The following is a 15,863-nucleotide window of genomic DNA, read 5'->3' on the forward strand; positions in this document are numbered from 1 at the left end:
CATTATTAGCAGCGCGTCCGTCTGGGCCACCTCCCTGCTTCCGCCCCTACCCTGGGGGCTCTGCTGGGCCTCCGCCAGCACAGTCGCCCACGGAGACTCCTGGACTCTTAAATCCCAGCCCTGTAGTCAAAACCACTGCATTAATTAAACAAGGTAAATTGGTGAGGCAAGCAGGAACTTGGCACGGCCTTGAATTTAATTGTTAAAATAAGAAGTGTGGTCATGGAGCTCTGCTTAAGAGAAAAACAGTACTTGATACCGATGTGCACATCGGTGTAGACACAGATGCAATCAGGAACCCATAGTTAGCACTGGGAGCTTATATTCCGGGTATACTCAGGATACATAGTCAACTTTGAATTCTCCAGGCCTAACAATGGGCGAAACAAAAGAGCTTTGTGTCTGCTTGCCTTTGCTTTCTGTTATAGTCAGAGCAGGACAAAGAATAATGAAGGAGTAGACATGTTATTACTTGGGCATTTAATAATCAGTGCATAGCAGAGCCTTGTGTTTTGCTTGTCTTTTTTTTTTTCTTTTTTTTTTTTTTCAAGACAAGGCCTCACTCTGTCACCCAGACTGGAGCACAGTGGCCCCATCTCAGCTCACTACAACCTCAGCCTCTTGGGTTCAAGTGATTCTCCTGCCTCAGCCTCCAGAGAAGCTGGGACTACAGGCACGTGCCACCATGCCTGGCTAATTTATGTATTTTTAGTAGTGACTGGGTTTCACCATGTTGACAAGGCTGGTCTCCAGCGCCTGACCTCAAGGGATCTGCCTGCCTTGGCCTCCAAAAGTGCTGGGATTACAGGCATGAGCCACCACACTAGGCCTACGTCAGTCTTTTCTACAAAACTACAGAACTCTCTATCAAGAATAATGCTAAAGAAGGATTATTAATGGGATGGTTTGTAAGTACCTAGAAAAAAAAGCATCCTGAGTTCCATAAGAATAAATGATACCAGACCAACCCAAATTCCTTGTTGGATAGGGTTGCTGGGCATGAATTTATGTTCAATATGAGTCAATATGAGAAAAGTGCCAAGAAAGGTACAAGGACCTCAGAGGTACTTAATAGAAGGATGGAGCCTGGAGCAAGCAAAGTGATGGTCTTGCTCTGTTCTGTGCTGGGCAGATCCCACCTGGATATGTCTTCAGTTTGGGGCAGCTCCCTGATGGGAAACATACTGGGCAGGGAGTGAAGGGTGCTTGATCTGGGTCACCTTTACTGCAAATACAGCCTGGCTGCAGAGGGCTACCCTGATCCTTGAGACCCAGTCAGCACGAATGTGAGCTGCAGGTGAATAACTCAGTCCCCAGGAGTGATTTTGAGAGGTTCTGTTCATGTCATTTATTTTTGTGTCACCAGTGCCTTGTGTACCACTGGCACACAATCATTTGTGCAATGTATAACATTAAAGGGTCATCCCAAGGCCAGGCCAGTTCTGGTGTGAATTCTTGGATTGGAACTGGGTCAGCTGGTTCCCGATAAATCTACTCCTATCCACATAACCCCAACAGGTTAAGGCCAACTTGCACCTTTTCTCTTTTAAGGATGCTTAAGAGAAAGTCCTTTCTGCTTCATTCACCATTACTTCCTGACAGTCCTGTCTGTTCTTAAAAACCTCCCCCACAGCCTCTAATGAATGATCCCAACCCCTAAACATAGGAGGCCTCACCAGGGCTACTGCCAGTAGAGAGGAAGGGGCTCAGCCTCTTGGGGTCCAAACCAAACCACTCAATCAAACTGACTACAGAGAGTCTGGACTGTCCGGAAGGAGCTCGGCTTTTAGGGCCACACCTGGAGTGCTAACCTGTGAAATCCATCATAGTAATACTTCCTCTCCAGTTGCTCATGCTTGAACTGAAGGCTGGAAATAATTACTTCTTACCATCTTCTTTTATAAAACCATTGGGCAATACTTTTCATAAAGTTTTTGTGTTTGTTTGTTTTCTTTATATCTTTAAAATTTTTTTCTACTTGACATGTTAATGAGGTACAGTGTGATGTGTCAATATGGATGCATATTGTGTAATAATTAAATCAGGATACTTAGCATATGCATCACCTTATACCTTTCTTTGTAGGGAGAACATTCAAAATTCTCTCTTCTAGCTATTTTGAAATATACAGGGCGGGTACAGTGGCTCACGCCTGTGATTTCAACACTTTGGGAAGCTGAGATGGGCATATCACTTGAGCCCAGGAGTTCTAGACCAGCCTGGGCAGCATGGCAAAACCCTGTCTCCATAAAAAAATACAAAAAAATTAACTGAGCATAGTGGTGTATGCCTGTAGTCCCAGCTACTGGGGAGACTAAGGTGGGAGGATCGCTTGAGGCCAGGAGGTCGAGGCTGCAGTGAGCAGCAGTCACGCCACTGCACTCCAGCTTGGGCGACAGAGTGACACCCTGTCTCAAAAAATACAAATTAAAAAATGAAATCTACAGTGCATTATTGTTAACTGTAGTCACTCTACTGTGCAATAGAACACTAGAACTTGTTCCTCCTATCTAACTGTAACTTTGTATCTGTTGACTAATCTCTCCCTATCTGCCTCCTCCAACCCCAATAAAGCTTGTTGAAATCAGAGACACAGAAAATGAAATGATGATTGCATTAGGCAGTGTTTATAAGCTCCTGATTTCAGTTGGCCTCTGCTAGTTCGTTATATTTATCCCACACCGAAACACATCACCTCTCTACTTAGCGGGAGGTGCCTGATTACTGTTCCTGTTCTTTCACATCCTGGGGCAGGTGACATACTGAAAGAGGAATGGTGCCAGCCACAAGACCTGGACTCTAGTTCACCTCTATTATATTGTGGCTACTCCATTCTGGGCTGGTCACTTTACCTTTCTACATCTCAATTTCCACTAAAATAATAATGCCTGCTCTACCCGTTTCTAGGTTAGCTTTGAGGATCAAAGAGAAAATCTATGAAGGTACTTTCTATATATATATAGAGAGAGAAATATATATATATATATTTTTTTGAGACAGAGTCTCACTCTGTTGCCCAGGCTGAAGTGCAGTGGCATGATCTCGGTTCACTGCAACCTCTGCTGCCCAGGTTCAAGCGATTCTCCTGCCTCAGCCTCCTGAGTAGCTGGGATTACAGGTGCCTGCCACTGCACCCGGCTGATTTTTGTAGTTTTAGTAGGGACGGGGTTTCGCCGTCTTGGCCAGGCTGGTCTTGAACTGCTGACCTTGTGATCCACCCGCCTCGGCCTCCCAAAGTGCTGGCAGGCGTAAGCCACTGTTCCCGGCCTGTGAAAGTACTTTCTAAATCATAAACTAGCAGATATGAAGAATTGCCTGTCCATAATAGTCTCTGATCCAACTAATTTTTCAGTTCTGAAATGAACTTTCACCTTTATGTCATATGTTCATTCACAGGACTTTCGTCATTCCCTATGTACTTATTGGGCACCTAGTATGTGACAGGCACTGCACTAAGGGTTAGTGAGTTAAAGGTAAAAGATGGAACCTTTAACAGCTTCCAGCAAGAATGCTGTGTAGTACACAGGAGTGGTACTCAATCCAGACTGTGGATGGGAGGGTCTGGGCATCAGTGGAAGAGTCAGAGAATCCTTCCTAAAGTGAGTGGTAGCTTTGCTGAGTTCTAAAGGAATCTGAGAAGTTAACCAGGGGCAGGAGGCAGGAGAGGATGGGAGCGTTCCTGGCAGAACAAGTGGTAGGTGAGCCTAGAGATTAGTGTTTCTCAAAGGGGATGCTACTGACATTAGTGTTGTGGGGACAGATGTACTTTTAAGGTACTCTCCCATGCACTGGAGCAGGTTTGGCATCCCTACACCCAGGCACTAAATGTTAGTAGTTACCTGCCCCCACATGCACTGGGTATAACAGCCACAGTGCCCCTTCACATTTCCAAATGCACACCCTACTCCACCATGGGAGGGGTTGGTACCATTCCTTGGCTAAGAGCCACTGCTAAAAAATACATGTGGAATCGTCAGAGGTGTTTGAACCAGAGCAACTCCGTCTTGAATAGGAGTCAGGTAAAATGAAGCTGAAACCTCCTGGGCTGCATTCCCAGATGGTTAAGGCATTCTAAGTCATAGGATGAGAGAGGAGGTCGGCACAACATACAGACCTTGCTGATAAAACAGGTTGTAGTAAAGGAGCTGGCCCAAACCACCAAAACCAAGATGGCCGCGAGAGTGACCTCTGGTCCTCCTCACTGTTACACTCCCATCAGCGCCGTGACAGTTTACAAATGCCATGGCAACGTCAGGAAGTTACCCTATATGATCGAAAAAGGGGAGGCATGAATAATCCACTCCTTGTTTAGCATATCATCAAGAAATAACCATATAAATGGGCAACCAGCAGCCCTTGGGGCTGCTCTGCCTATGGAGTAGCCGTTCTTTTATTCCTTTACTTTCTCTATAAACTTCCTTTTGCTTTGCACTATGGACTCGCTCTGAATTCTTTCTTGCTGGAGATCCAAGAACGCTCTCTTGGGGTCTGGATGGGGACTGCTTTCCAGTAACAGAATTCTTACGAACTAGAGTGTGACTAGGGAGGACAGAAGGTAGAAAATAATCAGGAAGCAGATGCCGGATTGTAAATTACCTTGTATGCCATTGTAAGATGTTTACTTTCTGGGATACATTTTCTGGAGCAGGGATAGGCAGACTGTATATAAAGTGCATTGGATTGAACTTGGCACATCATACAAGGTCAGTAAATACTGGATCACTATCTCTCATGCTCCTGCCAATCCCAATTTAGTAGCGTACATCCTCTTCTTATGCATAGGCACTGTCTGTATACTTCTCCACTGCACAAATCATAGTCAGACTGACTGATGACAGTGTAGCTCTAATCTCCATTCAGCTGGAGGGAAACAGTGGGGAGAGACAAGACAGCTCCAAGAAGTCAATAAGGTGTGCAGTGGCTATAATCTCTGCCCTTGAGACCCCCCGAGTCCGACCACTTGAGACCGCAATGCGGGAAACTCCAACTCAGGAACACAACCAGCCGCCACTATCACCATCTACATACCTGTTTTCAGGAAGTGCCAAGGAGCTGATGCTTGGCACTTCAGTGGGGGCCTCCCACAGTTACCCAAGCCCCAACTTGTAAACAGTTGGTTTCATTTGCCAAGACATACGCTAAAAACAAGGCTGCATTTTCCTATAATAAGCAATATTATGTGTGTTTGTTAGATTCTGAGCCCCCAAAACCCATTTAACCCATATAGTAGTTACGCCATGGTGGTGAGGGTATTTGAAACCCAGCTATCCTATGTAATGCTATTTCCAGGGAAGAGATATTCCCAATTCCAGGTAAAAGATCAGAAACAGATATCACCTGCATTTGTTCTACCTTTACCCCAGGCTTCAGTTATACTTAGGTATTACTCTCAGGTCCCATGAGCCATCTCATGCCTTTGACTGTGCTGCACTCAGTGCCTGAAATGCTCCGCACACCTCCCTGGCCCTTCATATCCCTTCTATGGGTACCCAGAGCATTCGCTTTCTCTTGCTGTTAAGCATTTATCACTCTGAATTGCAATTGCCTGCTTACTAATCCATCTCCCACACTAGATTGTGACGTCCCTGAGGGCTCAGAAATATTAAATTCTTCTCTATATCCTCAGTGCCTATTCAGTGCTTGGAACACACAACACTCAACAAGTGTTCATTGGAATGAATGATTGAATGAGTAAGTTAACATCCTCTGACTAGAAGCCCAGCAACAAGACCAAAGATCTCTCCCACTTCTCCACCTTCAGAGAACAGAAACCTGGTCTAGTTATAGGTCCCAAGAATCTGGGTTGACTGGAAGAAGAGAATGAGAGAGATCAGGAGAAAGAATGTGTTGGGGAGGGGTCAGCATTCAATGAATTTGGCCTTGGGGTAGGCTTCGTAGCAGAATGAGAAGAAGAAAGGACTCCCGTCATAGTAAGTCAGACACCTGTCTGATGGCCTGTCTTAGAAAGAAGATATTGTAAAACTCAGTGGGGGTAGCCTGCTTCTAGTTTTAGGAGTTGGTCCTAATTAAACTGTAACTTCTAAAGCAGAACATATGTCCACACAAAACCTTGTACACAAATGTTTATAGCAGCACTGTTCATAATGGCCAAAAAGTGGAAACAACGCAGTGTCCATCGGCTGACGAACAGATGAACAAAATGTGCTAAATTCATGCAATGGAAACTCGTTCAGCCATACAAAGGAATGAAATACTGACACCTGCTACCACATGGATGAGCTTGGAAAACATTCTGCCAAGTGAAAAGAGCAAGCCACACAAGACCACATATTACATGATTCCAGTCCAGAACAGGGAAACCTTTAGCAACAGAAAGTACATTAGTGATTGCTTAGGACTGTGGGGATGTGATGTGGGAGGGAAGAGAGTGATAGCTAAAGGGTATGGGTTGGATATTTGTTTGTTTGTCTGAGGTGATGAAAATGTTCCAAAATTGGCTGTGGTAATACTTGCCCACATCTATGAATATACTAAGAACCATTACATTGTACACTTTAAATGGGTGAATTGTATGGTATATGAATTACAATCAATGAAGTTTTAAAAAAAATCTGCAAAACTTCTAAAGCAGGGTGCTAACTGGGATTTTGAGAACTGTGTATCACCTAAAATGGCACGCCAAAATTGGCATGTATGTGCATTTCTGGGGTCTGTCAATTTTGCTGTTTTCTCTATGATCCCACTCCTCCTACTACCACCAAAGGTAATCATCACTGCTCTGCAGAGCTGAGGCCCCTTCAAGAGCTCACTGTAATGCTTGACTGTGTGGAAAGAATGTGATAAATATTAATGTAATCAAATATGCAGATGCCCAGTTTTTTAAAATAAACATTATTAGCAATCCCTTTGACACTAGTAACTAAGCAAGGAATAGGATGCAATACTGTTCCCTGCCTTTATTGTTGTAGAAAAAGGAATGGTTGTGAATTCTATGCTGATATGTAAGATTTTTTATTCTAAACTATTATTTGTAATCTGGAGACCTAATCACTATTATATAGCTACTTGCTGATCATTTTTACATTATTAATACCTTTTAAAACTACGTTTCATGACTTGGCAGGAAATTAAGTCATGTTATTTGTCAAGTTTCTCAACTTTTAACTGAAAACTTCGTGATCAAAAAAAGAACAGGGTCTGGTTATCCCCAAATCAAAAAATGTACCATATGATTTTTCTCTGAATCATTAGAACCACAAAAAGCAGAGAAATGTCATTGCATGATTTGACTTTGTGGAACCGTATTTTATAGACCCTGCCCTGGGTAAACACCAAGGGAGGAAAATTAGTAGGGGCTTGTGGAACTGGACTGTTTTGTTTGTTTGTTTGTTTGTATGTTTGTTGCATTTTTTTAAAAATTATGTGTTTCAAGCTACTTGAGACATCTAAGAAAATCAATCATCTCTCTTTCTTACAAGCAAGTGTGTGCTCTCACACTCACACAAAGCACTTCTCTAAATGTGAACTTTTCATTTTGAGGTGCCATATGCCTTCTTCCTAGAATCTATTCTCACTGCGTTCACCGTTTGCGTCCCAGCACTCCCTCAGTCTGATCTGTAGCACTCCCTGTACCTGCCCCGGCTGCGTTGCGCGGAGACTGCACTGGTCGCCTCTCCTCTGGTTAATCCTGCAGTCACTTTCTGGTGATGGAGCCCAGCACGAGAGCATGGAAACAGCTGACTGCTGACTCAGAGGGAAAGCAAGCCACCCACGAATCTCATTGCAGCTCGCTGCTGCATCCCTATCCCATAATCCCTTGCCTGGTTTGCTGCAGTCTTTTCAACAGACGCTCAGTGAGAAAAAGATGTCCTGTAAGATCAAGACCGATTGGTGTGAATACTGAAGGGGGTCTTCCACTTGTTAATGACCCAGAAACATTCCTGCGACTTTCCAGCCTTCTCTCATTTCCTCCATTTTTCTCTTCCTCTGTTCTGTGCATCAACTGGCACATCACTACTTAGAGCAGAAGATATGCTGGGCTTTTGATGATGGCTGCACTGCATGGTAGGGAATTTTAACCAGTCTCTTTGCATGGTGCTTCCCAGCTTGAGATGTTAGCAGAAACGTGCGTTGTTCTTTTGGATTGCCGCGTAGCTGCAGCGACAGACTTGGGGAGCATTTGATTGCCTCGTTGATTAGTCTGTTTGTCTTCAGAAATGGGTAGGTCCTAAATGTTCAGAGTGCTTAGCCAGGTGGGTAACTGATTTCTCCTGCTCTCTCGGTTCTTTTTTTCTCCCTTCATCTCTCATGGCGATGCTGCATCCTCTGTAGCTGTAAAACAGAGACCCATTCTTTGCTTAAACAAAGGCACCAAATTAACAAGTATGGGGAAAAAGTCATGCAAGATTTTCTTATCAAGTTCTAATGTGATCTGACTAGATTTGTATTTTTACCAGTCTTTATTTTAGTGTGTATCTTGACTTATTTTAAACAGAAGAATTTTGCCCCCTGCATCTCTCTGTTGGGTGCAAACAGGGAGATGAAATATTTAATTTGCAGGATTCCTTCCCCGCTGCCCCAGGGTGGAGGAGAACGTGCGACCCTCCCCCACTCTGTCCTCTATTAAAGAACCCTGGGGTTGAGTTCCATGGCTGGCAGTTACCATTGGAAACCCATTCATTCATAATGCATGACTCGACCCTCTGAATTCTGAATGCCATTGAGGGCCAGCAAACAAACATGTAGGAGATAATTTGTTTTTTTCTGACAATTTTTTTTCCTGCCTTTGAAGTACAGTCAAATCTGGGTGGAGCTCAATGATAGCATTATACAGGAAAAAAAAAAAATCCTTGGGTTTTGGATTGGTCCTTAGGTTTGCTTCCTGAAACAGTGGGGGTTATTTTTGTGTCAGAGCTTTTTCTACAAGTATGCCCCACCCTGTCATTATTCCTTCTTTTGGGGGGATAGGAGAGCAAGTAGCAAGGCTGTTTGTTTTAAATTAAAAATTGAATGTTAATAAATGGACTTCTGAACCAAAAGATAAAATGGTATTTTTGTCTTATGGAAAAGATAGTTTCAATGTAATAGCTTTCAGAATGAGGTGTTTAAAAGATTGTTTTTCTAGCTTAGATCATGTTATAGCAGTTTTATTCCTTATGAAAATTTGTTTTAAAAGAAGGTTTTAAACTCCAGTATATATGTAAGGAGAGCCATTTGTTCATGCAGAATTCTTCAAATGACTTCTTAAGTGTTAGGATTCAGTTCTGCCTAGTGTGAATCTGTTTTCTGGTTTCTTTCATTATTTCAGGCAGAGGCTTGAGCCCCACTGTTCCTAACCCACTATAATGTTAAGTAATGCACGCCCCTCCCGAGCAGCACACAATGAGAAGTTTCATGTGTGCTGTGGTATGAGAAAGCAGCTTTCCGATGCAGAGACATGAGTAGTAACCCTTCCTAAACCTTTAAGTGTTTCTGTCCAATTTTCTCATAGGAAGACGCAAGCGATTTGCATTGGAAAGGTTAAAACACAGCTGAATGTAAAAATTTTCTCTGATAGAACGTGCTGTTTCAAGATATACGAATGCATGTATATAACCCACACATTTTTTAAAAGGAGACTAAAATCTATACACATTTTTTGCCATAGTTAATACTATAGTCCTGCAATGACTTAATTTTGTTTTATTATAACAAAAGCTTCGTGGATTTTGTTGCTTGTGAAATAAAGTTAGGACACTCATTCTTTGTCTTACTAAGAAATGAAAATGTTCTTTATCTGGGTATCCTTAAGCATTAATTTCTACATACTTAGGGCTTTCTTTTATCTCTTTTTATTAGGTAGGGGGAAATCCCAAATATGTAGCAATTTTTAAGACTCCCTTTTGCCTCTTTTAATTATTTCTCTTATAAAACTAAGACTACCCAAATATTTTATATATTATTGAAATGTATAGAAGAGAAATACTTTTGAATTTTTAAAAATTTGCTGCAAAATTATTTACTGTCGTAGTTTTTTCTTCAAAAAATGTGACTTGAATTACTCCTTACATACCTGTGCAAAATCTTTAATTTAATCTTTCTTTAATCTCTGGTGCCATCTCTGTCCCTTTATTACTTATATAAAGGCTTTAGTTCAGAGTAGAATTTGCTCCATTATGGGGTTGGCTATTAGGGTTTTCTGAATATTTTTATTGTGCAAATGGTCTGAATTCAATGGATTAGATTTCCTCATAGAATTTGGAGCTTTAGATTGGACCAGAAAGTGAGAAAATAATGAGCCAAGTATTCAAATAGCATCATTGCAGGAAACAGATTTCTGCTTTTAGTATGCAAATCTTTCTATTCCCTTTTACTTTACCTCTTCCGTCTTCACATTCTCGACAGCCTCCATTTTTCCATTAAGTGCTTTTTATTATTATTTTTAAACGTTATTAATTTAAGTACTTAATTCTAATCAACAACAGAATTAAATAATGTGCTTCCTGTATACCAGGAGCAAAAAGGAGGTTCCTATTATGTAGAGCTGTGTCTCTTAGTTCTGTTGTGAAATAATTTTCTCCTTTCCCTTCTTGCTAGTTTCTTCCAACCCCTAGAAAGGTACCAGCACTTAGCTCCCTTGCTGATCTCTACCTTTTTTGTGGTCCCAGAATACTTGACCTCTTTTTGTAGTACCCAAGCAAAGCAAGGGAGGAAACCTGGCAAAGTGATGGATGTGGAGAGAGGAGACCCCAAGCATCTTGACTGTCCCAGAGTGCTGTGAGATGAATGTCTATTAGCCTGACCACTTAACATTCCACCACACAGACCCAGCTTAATCTTAACAATTGCTGCCAAAGGTGAGGCAATGGCCTTCTTTATATACTAAAGAAAGAGGTAGGGGAAATAATAAGGGGAAATATGTCTTCATGACATATCATAAAGACAAGTCAGGGGCTCAGCTTAAGCATCAGCTTACATTTGGTAAAAACCAATTCATCTGAGGAAGCTGTCATACATCTGACTCTGAAAATAAGGAGAAAAAGAACCTTGGAGAGCTTGGACACACCCTGCCTGAAGACAAAAGTTAAAAGGGATGGCTTTTGAATGCCTTCCTCCAAAACACACACATACACACACACACACACACACACACACACATACATACATACATACATACACATCATCATCATCATCATCAGGAAAGATAATGCATCTAGCCTTCTGATTTACAAAATGGCCCATCTGGGATAGAGGCTTGATTTAACTGGAAATGTGTCACCCTGTTTTAATTTCACTAAAGATTGTCCTCTTTTTTTCTAATTGAGACCTCAGTAACAATCCAATTCAATTGTAGGCAAATGATAATAGGCTCATGATTTTAAACATTACAAATACCTTTTTCATCGTTTTAATTTATGCCACATGTTCTGGCAGGTACAGGGTAGCATATTGTGATTTATAGATAATCCAAATGGTTCAGGATTTCCTTTCTATAAATGTACCAGAAGATTTGTAATTGCTTGGAAAGCAGATGTTTGCATGTCTGCATGAGAACAATAAAAAATGGGCCGGGCTGGGCACGGCACAGTGACTCATGCCTGTAATCCCAGCATTTTAAGAGGCCAAGGCTGGCGGATTGCTTGGGCCCAGTGGTTCAAGGCCAGCCTGGCCAATATGGTGAAACCCTGTCTCTACTAAAAATGCAAAAATTAGCAGGGTGTGGTGGGGCACACCTGTAATCTCAGCTAGGCTGGAGGCTGAGGTAGGAGAATCACTTGAACCTGGGAGGTGGAGGTTGTGGTGAGCCGAGGTCACACCACTGTATTCCAACCTGGGAGACAGAGGGAGAATCTGTCTTAGGGAGAGAAAAAGAAAAAGGCATCTTAATAAATCAAACTAAAGTGGCACCAAAGAGAAGCAATAACCCAGGAATACCATAAAATTACACTGTAGGAATGTAATTGAGTACCTGTAGGATGATGTATAATCAAATATGCGACCTCTTACCCACAAATCACGTTTCAGCAGAATCTTGGCCTCTGTTACCCACCACTTTCCCTAGAACAGGCAGACAAGATTTTGCCAGCTCCTTCCCCTTCTCAAGAAGAGCGATTTAACGTTGGCTTTTCTCTGCCATTCTTTATTCCTGCTCTTCCTCACTGTGGTGTCAGCAATAAAGAGTCTGGATAGTTTTCTGATCTAAACGGTATAATTTGGGATGGGAAATGTGGTCTAAATCTTAGAATTGTGGACATAGGCATTTTTCTCTCATTTCAGCTTCTCCTATCAAGTTCTTTTGCATTCGGTGGTTAATTTCCACCAAATTGTAGGATATTTGAGAAAGTGAGCCAGGAAAACCACCAGAGATGATGTGAGGGAAGAAATGCTGAAGCCGGATTTTTGTATGCCCAAGGATTTTGTTATGTGATCATTGAATTGCTTTTCCCACAACAAGCTGTGTTTAGTTGGCAAGCCCCCATTAATAAGGGATTTATGTGCCAACTGTTTTAGGCTTTTTATTTCCATGCATATGTGTCTGTAATTGCCCAGTGGTTCTTCTTGCCCAGTGCACAGATACAGCCGATTTATCAAGACAACAGTATTACAACAGAGAAAGAGTTTAATAAATGCAGAGCCAACTAAGTGGAAGACTGGACTTTATTACTCAAATCAGACTTCCCCAAAATTCCAAGGCTAGGGTTTTTCAAGGGTAGTTTGGCGAGCAGGGGGCTAGGGAATGGGAATTGTTGATTACTTGAGTCAGGGATGAAATCATAGGAGGTTGAAGGTGTCTTCTGCCTGTCTTTACTTCTTGATGGAATTACAAAACTCGTGGAGCCAGCTTACTGATCTGGGTGATGCCAGCTGGTCCCTCAGAATACAGGGTCTGAAAAATATCTCAAACACCAATCTTAGGTTTTACAATAGTGGCGTTTTTTATTTTTTATTTAATTTATTTATTCAATAAAATCCAGACCCTGCACAATATAATAGTGATGTTACCTATAGGAGCAACTGGGGAGGATAGGAATCTTGCAACCTGTGGCTACAGGGCTCCTGACTGAACTGTAATTCTAACCTTGTGGCTAATTTGTTAGTTTTTTTGTTTGTTTGTTTGTTTGTTTGTTTTGAGATACAGTCTTGCTCTGTCGCCCAGGCTGGAGTGCAGTGGTGTGACTCTGCTCAATGCAAGCTCCGCCTCCCGGGTTCATGCCATCCTCCCGCCTCAGCCTCCTGAGTAGCTGGGACTACAGGCGCCTGCCACCACGCTCAGTGAATTTTTTGTATTTTTAGTAGAGACGGGGTTTCAACTATGTTAGCCAGGATGGTCTCGATTTCCTGACCTCGTGATCCGCCCATCTTGGCCTCCCAAAATGCTGGGATTACAGGCATGAGCCACCGTGCCTGGTCTTATTTGTTAGTTTTATAAAGGTGGTTTTTATCCTGAGCAAGGAGGGGCTTGTTTCAGGAATGGGCTGTTATCTTTCCTGTTTTAAAGTTAAACTATAAACTAAATTGCTCCCAAAGTTAGTTTGGCCTACATCTGGGAATAAACAAGGACAGCATGGAGGTTAGAAGGAAGATGGAGTCAGCTATGTCAGATTCCTTTCACTGTCATAATTTTTGTATGCCAGATTTTTCTCACTGTCATAATTTTTGTGAAGGTGCTTTCATGTACTCAATAGTTCTGTTTCTTTTTCTGCATCTGTGAACATGTTAAAATATGTCACTAATGTTTACCCTCTGGATGATGGCTTATGTTGCTGAGCATTAGACTATCACATGGGAGGCTGGGACGGTGGTTCACGCCTGTAATCCCAGCACTTTGGGAGGCTGAAGCAAGAGGATCACTTGAGCCCAAGAGTCCAAAACCAGCTGGGCAACATAATGGGACCCCTTCTCTGCAAAAAATACAAAAATGAGCTGGGCATGGTGGTGCCCACTTGTGGTTGCAGCTACTTGGGAGGCTGAGATGGGGCTCTCACTTGAGCCTCGGAGGTGGAGGTTGCAGTGAGCTGTGATCACATCACTGCACTGCAGCCTGAGTGACAGAGAGAGATCCTGTCTTAAAAAGAAAAAAAAAAGACTATCACACAGGGAAGCAGGTAATGTCCGAGGTCAGGTGCAAACATTCAGATAACCGGCAACAACCATACTCTTTATCATGGAATTCAGCAAGTACTGCTCTTTGCTGCTGCTGTGAATAAGTCCGTTTCCATGTTATATTTTGCTAGTTTGATTCATTCAAAAATAATGTCTACTATGTACCAGGACCCTTCTAGGCGCTGGAACTACTGCAGTGAATAGTGAGACACAAATCCGTGCCCTTGTGGGCCTTACATTCTAGGGGGAGGGCAGAGACTATATCAAAAATATATAAATTACATAGTATGTTGGAAGGCTTAGTTCCAGCTGCTATAACAAAAATGCCATAGATTGGATGACTTAAACAAAAAGGATGTATTGTTTCACAGTCCTAGAGGTTAGGAAATCTGAGATCAGGGTGCCAGCATGGTGGGTTCTAGTGAGGCCCTCTTCTGGCTTTATAGGCAGATGGCCCATATGACAGAGAGTGGACAGAATGGGAAAGCAGTCCCCCTCTTATCTCCTCTTACAGGGGCACTGATCCCATCATAAGGGCCCTACCCTGATGACCTAATCACCTCCCAAAGGCCTCACCTCCTGATCCCATCACATTGGGGGTTAGGGCTTCAACATGTGAATTTGGGAGGGACACAGACATGGGATCTGTAACAGGAGGTGACCAGTGCTATGGAGAAAAACCAACCAAGGACCGGGGATAGCAGTGCTAGGTAACTGGTGGCAAGATGCAGTTTTGAACAGAATGGTCGGAGTGAGCAGGTGACACTGAGCTGGACAAAGGGGAGTGAGCTTCTTTGTAAGGGGTCTTGCTGTTTGTTTTCCACAGACAGGGAACCTCAGCTAGTCTTCCAATATGAAGACTCTTATTTGCTAAGGTCAATGTCAAACTAATGTTGACCATTTGTATTATTTTAAAGTGGTTCTTTCTGCCTTTGCTACAATTTCCTTTCTACTGGCTTTTTGTCAATGTGTCTGATGTTAGTTCCTACATCCAAAAGCATTTGGGCTTCTTTACAGGCAGAGTCCACCCCAGGCATGTTTTCACACAGATCCCTTCAGAAGTTAGTTTTGCAACTCTCTAGCATTTAGAAGAGCAGTTCTATATTCTGATCTCTCTCATTATAGTGCACTGACTTCCACTGGTTATGTGGGTAAGAAGGGTCTCTGACAATTTAGAAAGCAAGATGGGGAAAGGAGACCAGCAAAGCATCTAGATAAAACATGTGTTGCTTTTTTAATCAAGGAGACCAGAAACTGTGGTAGTGCCCCAACTCTTTGATTGAAGGCTATTGTATATTGAATGTATTCCTCATGGCATATTCGGACTGATTCAGACTTCCGACAGTGCTTATTAGCTCATTCTGTGCCTCAGTTCTTCTGAGCACATAGTCCCATTAGGAGCAGTCAAATTCTCTTCCTAGTGTGGGTATCCAGGGAAGGATATTATCCTGGCAAATTTGGGGGTCTTTGGGGATTGGAAAACTTTTGTGTTGATTTTGGGAGTTCTAAAAATCCAGATGCCTTCAACAGGTCACTTGTGACAGATCTGTGATACTGTCATGATTTTAAATTAGTGTTAATGAGTAAACTTAATTAATTTACCATGCAAATTAACAATACTACAATACAGAGACTTGCTCTCACCCACTACAATAATTATCAGAAAGTTAGAATGAAATGTTTTCATTTTCGGCTTTAGAGCACAAAATATTGGCTCAAGAAATTTCATTTAGTCAATGTATATCATTTGATTAAAACAAATTTTTTTCTTGCCCAAAATCCAAAATTGTAAGGTTTAAAAAAAAGGAGTAAAATTCAGT

General features: G+C 42.2%; 1 protein-coding gene across 5 annotated transcripts in view; it reads left to right on the plus strand.

Annotated features, from left to right (window-relative positions):
• TRIM2 (tripartite motif containing 2) overlaps nucleotides 1-15,863 on the plus strand; it is a 136,808-nt gene that overhangs the window by 47,661 nt on the left and 73,284 nt on the right. Inside the window, exon 1 of one of the 5 annotated variants that reach the window (XM_033215512.1) lies at nucleotides 7,666-8,025. The exons of the other annotated variants lie outside the window; for them this stretch is intronic. Within the exon in view, the coding sequence (XP_033071403.1) occupies nucleotides 8,023-8,025 (3 nt within the window). The 5' untranslated portion in view covers nucleotides 7,666-8,022. Of the gene's footprint in view, nucleotides 1-7,665; nucleotides 8,026-15,863 lie in introns of those variants that run through there. 5 annotated transcript variants of the gene reach the window in all.

Source organism: Trachypithecus francoisi, unplaced genomic scaffold (assembly GCF_009764315.1).
Source record: "Trachypithecus francoisi isolate TF-2019V2 unplaced genomic scaffold, Tfra_2.0 Lachesis_group1, whole genome shotgun sequence".
NCBI classification, from domain to species: domain Eukaryota; kingdom Metazoa; phylum Chordata; class Mammalia; order Primates; family Cercopithecidae; genus Trachypithecus; species Trachypithecus francoisi.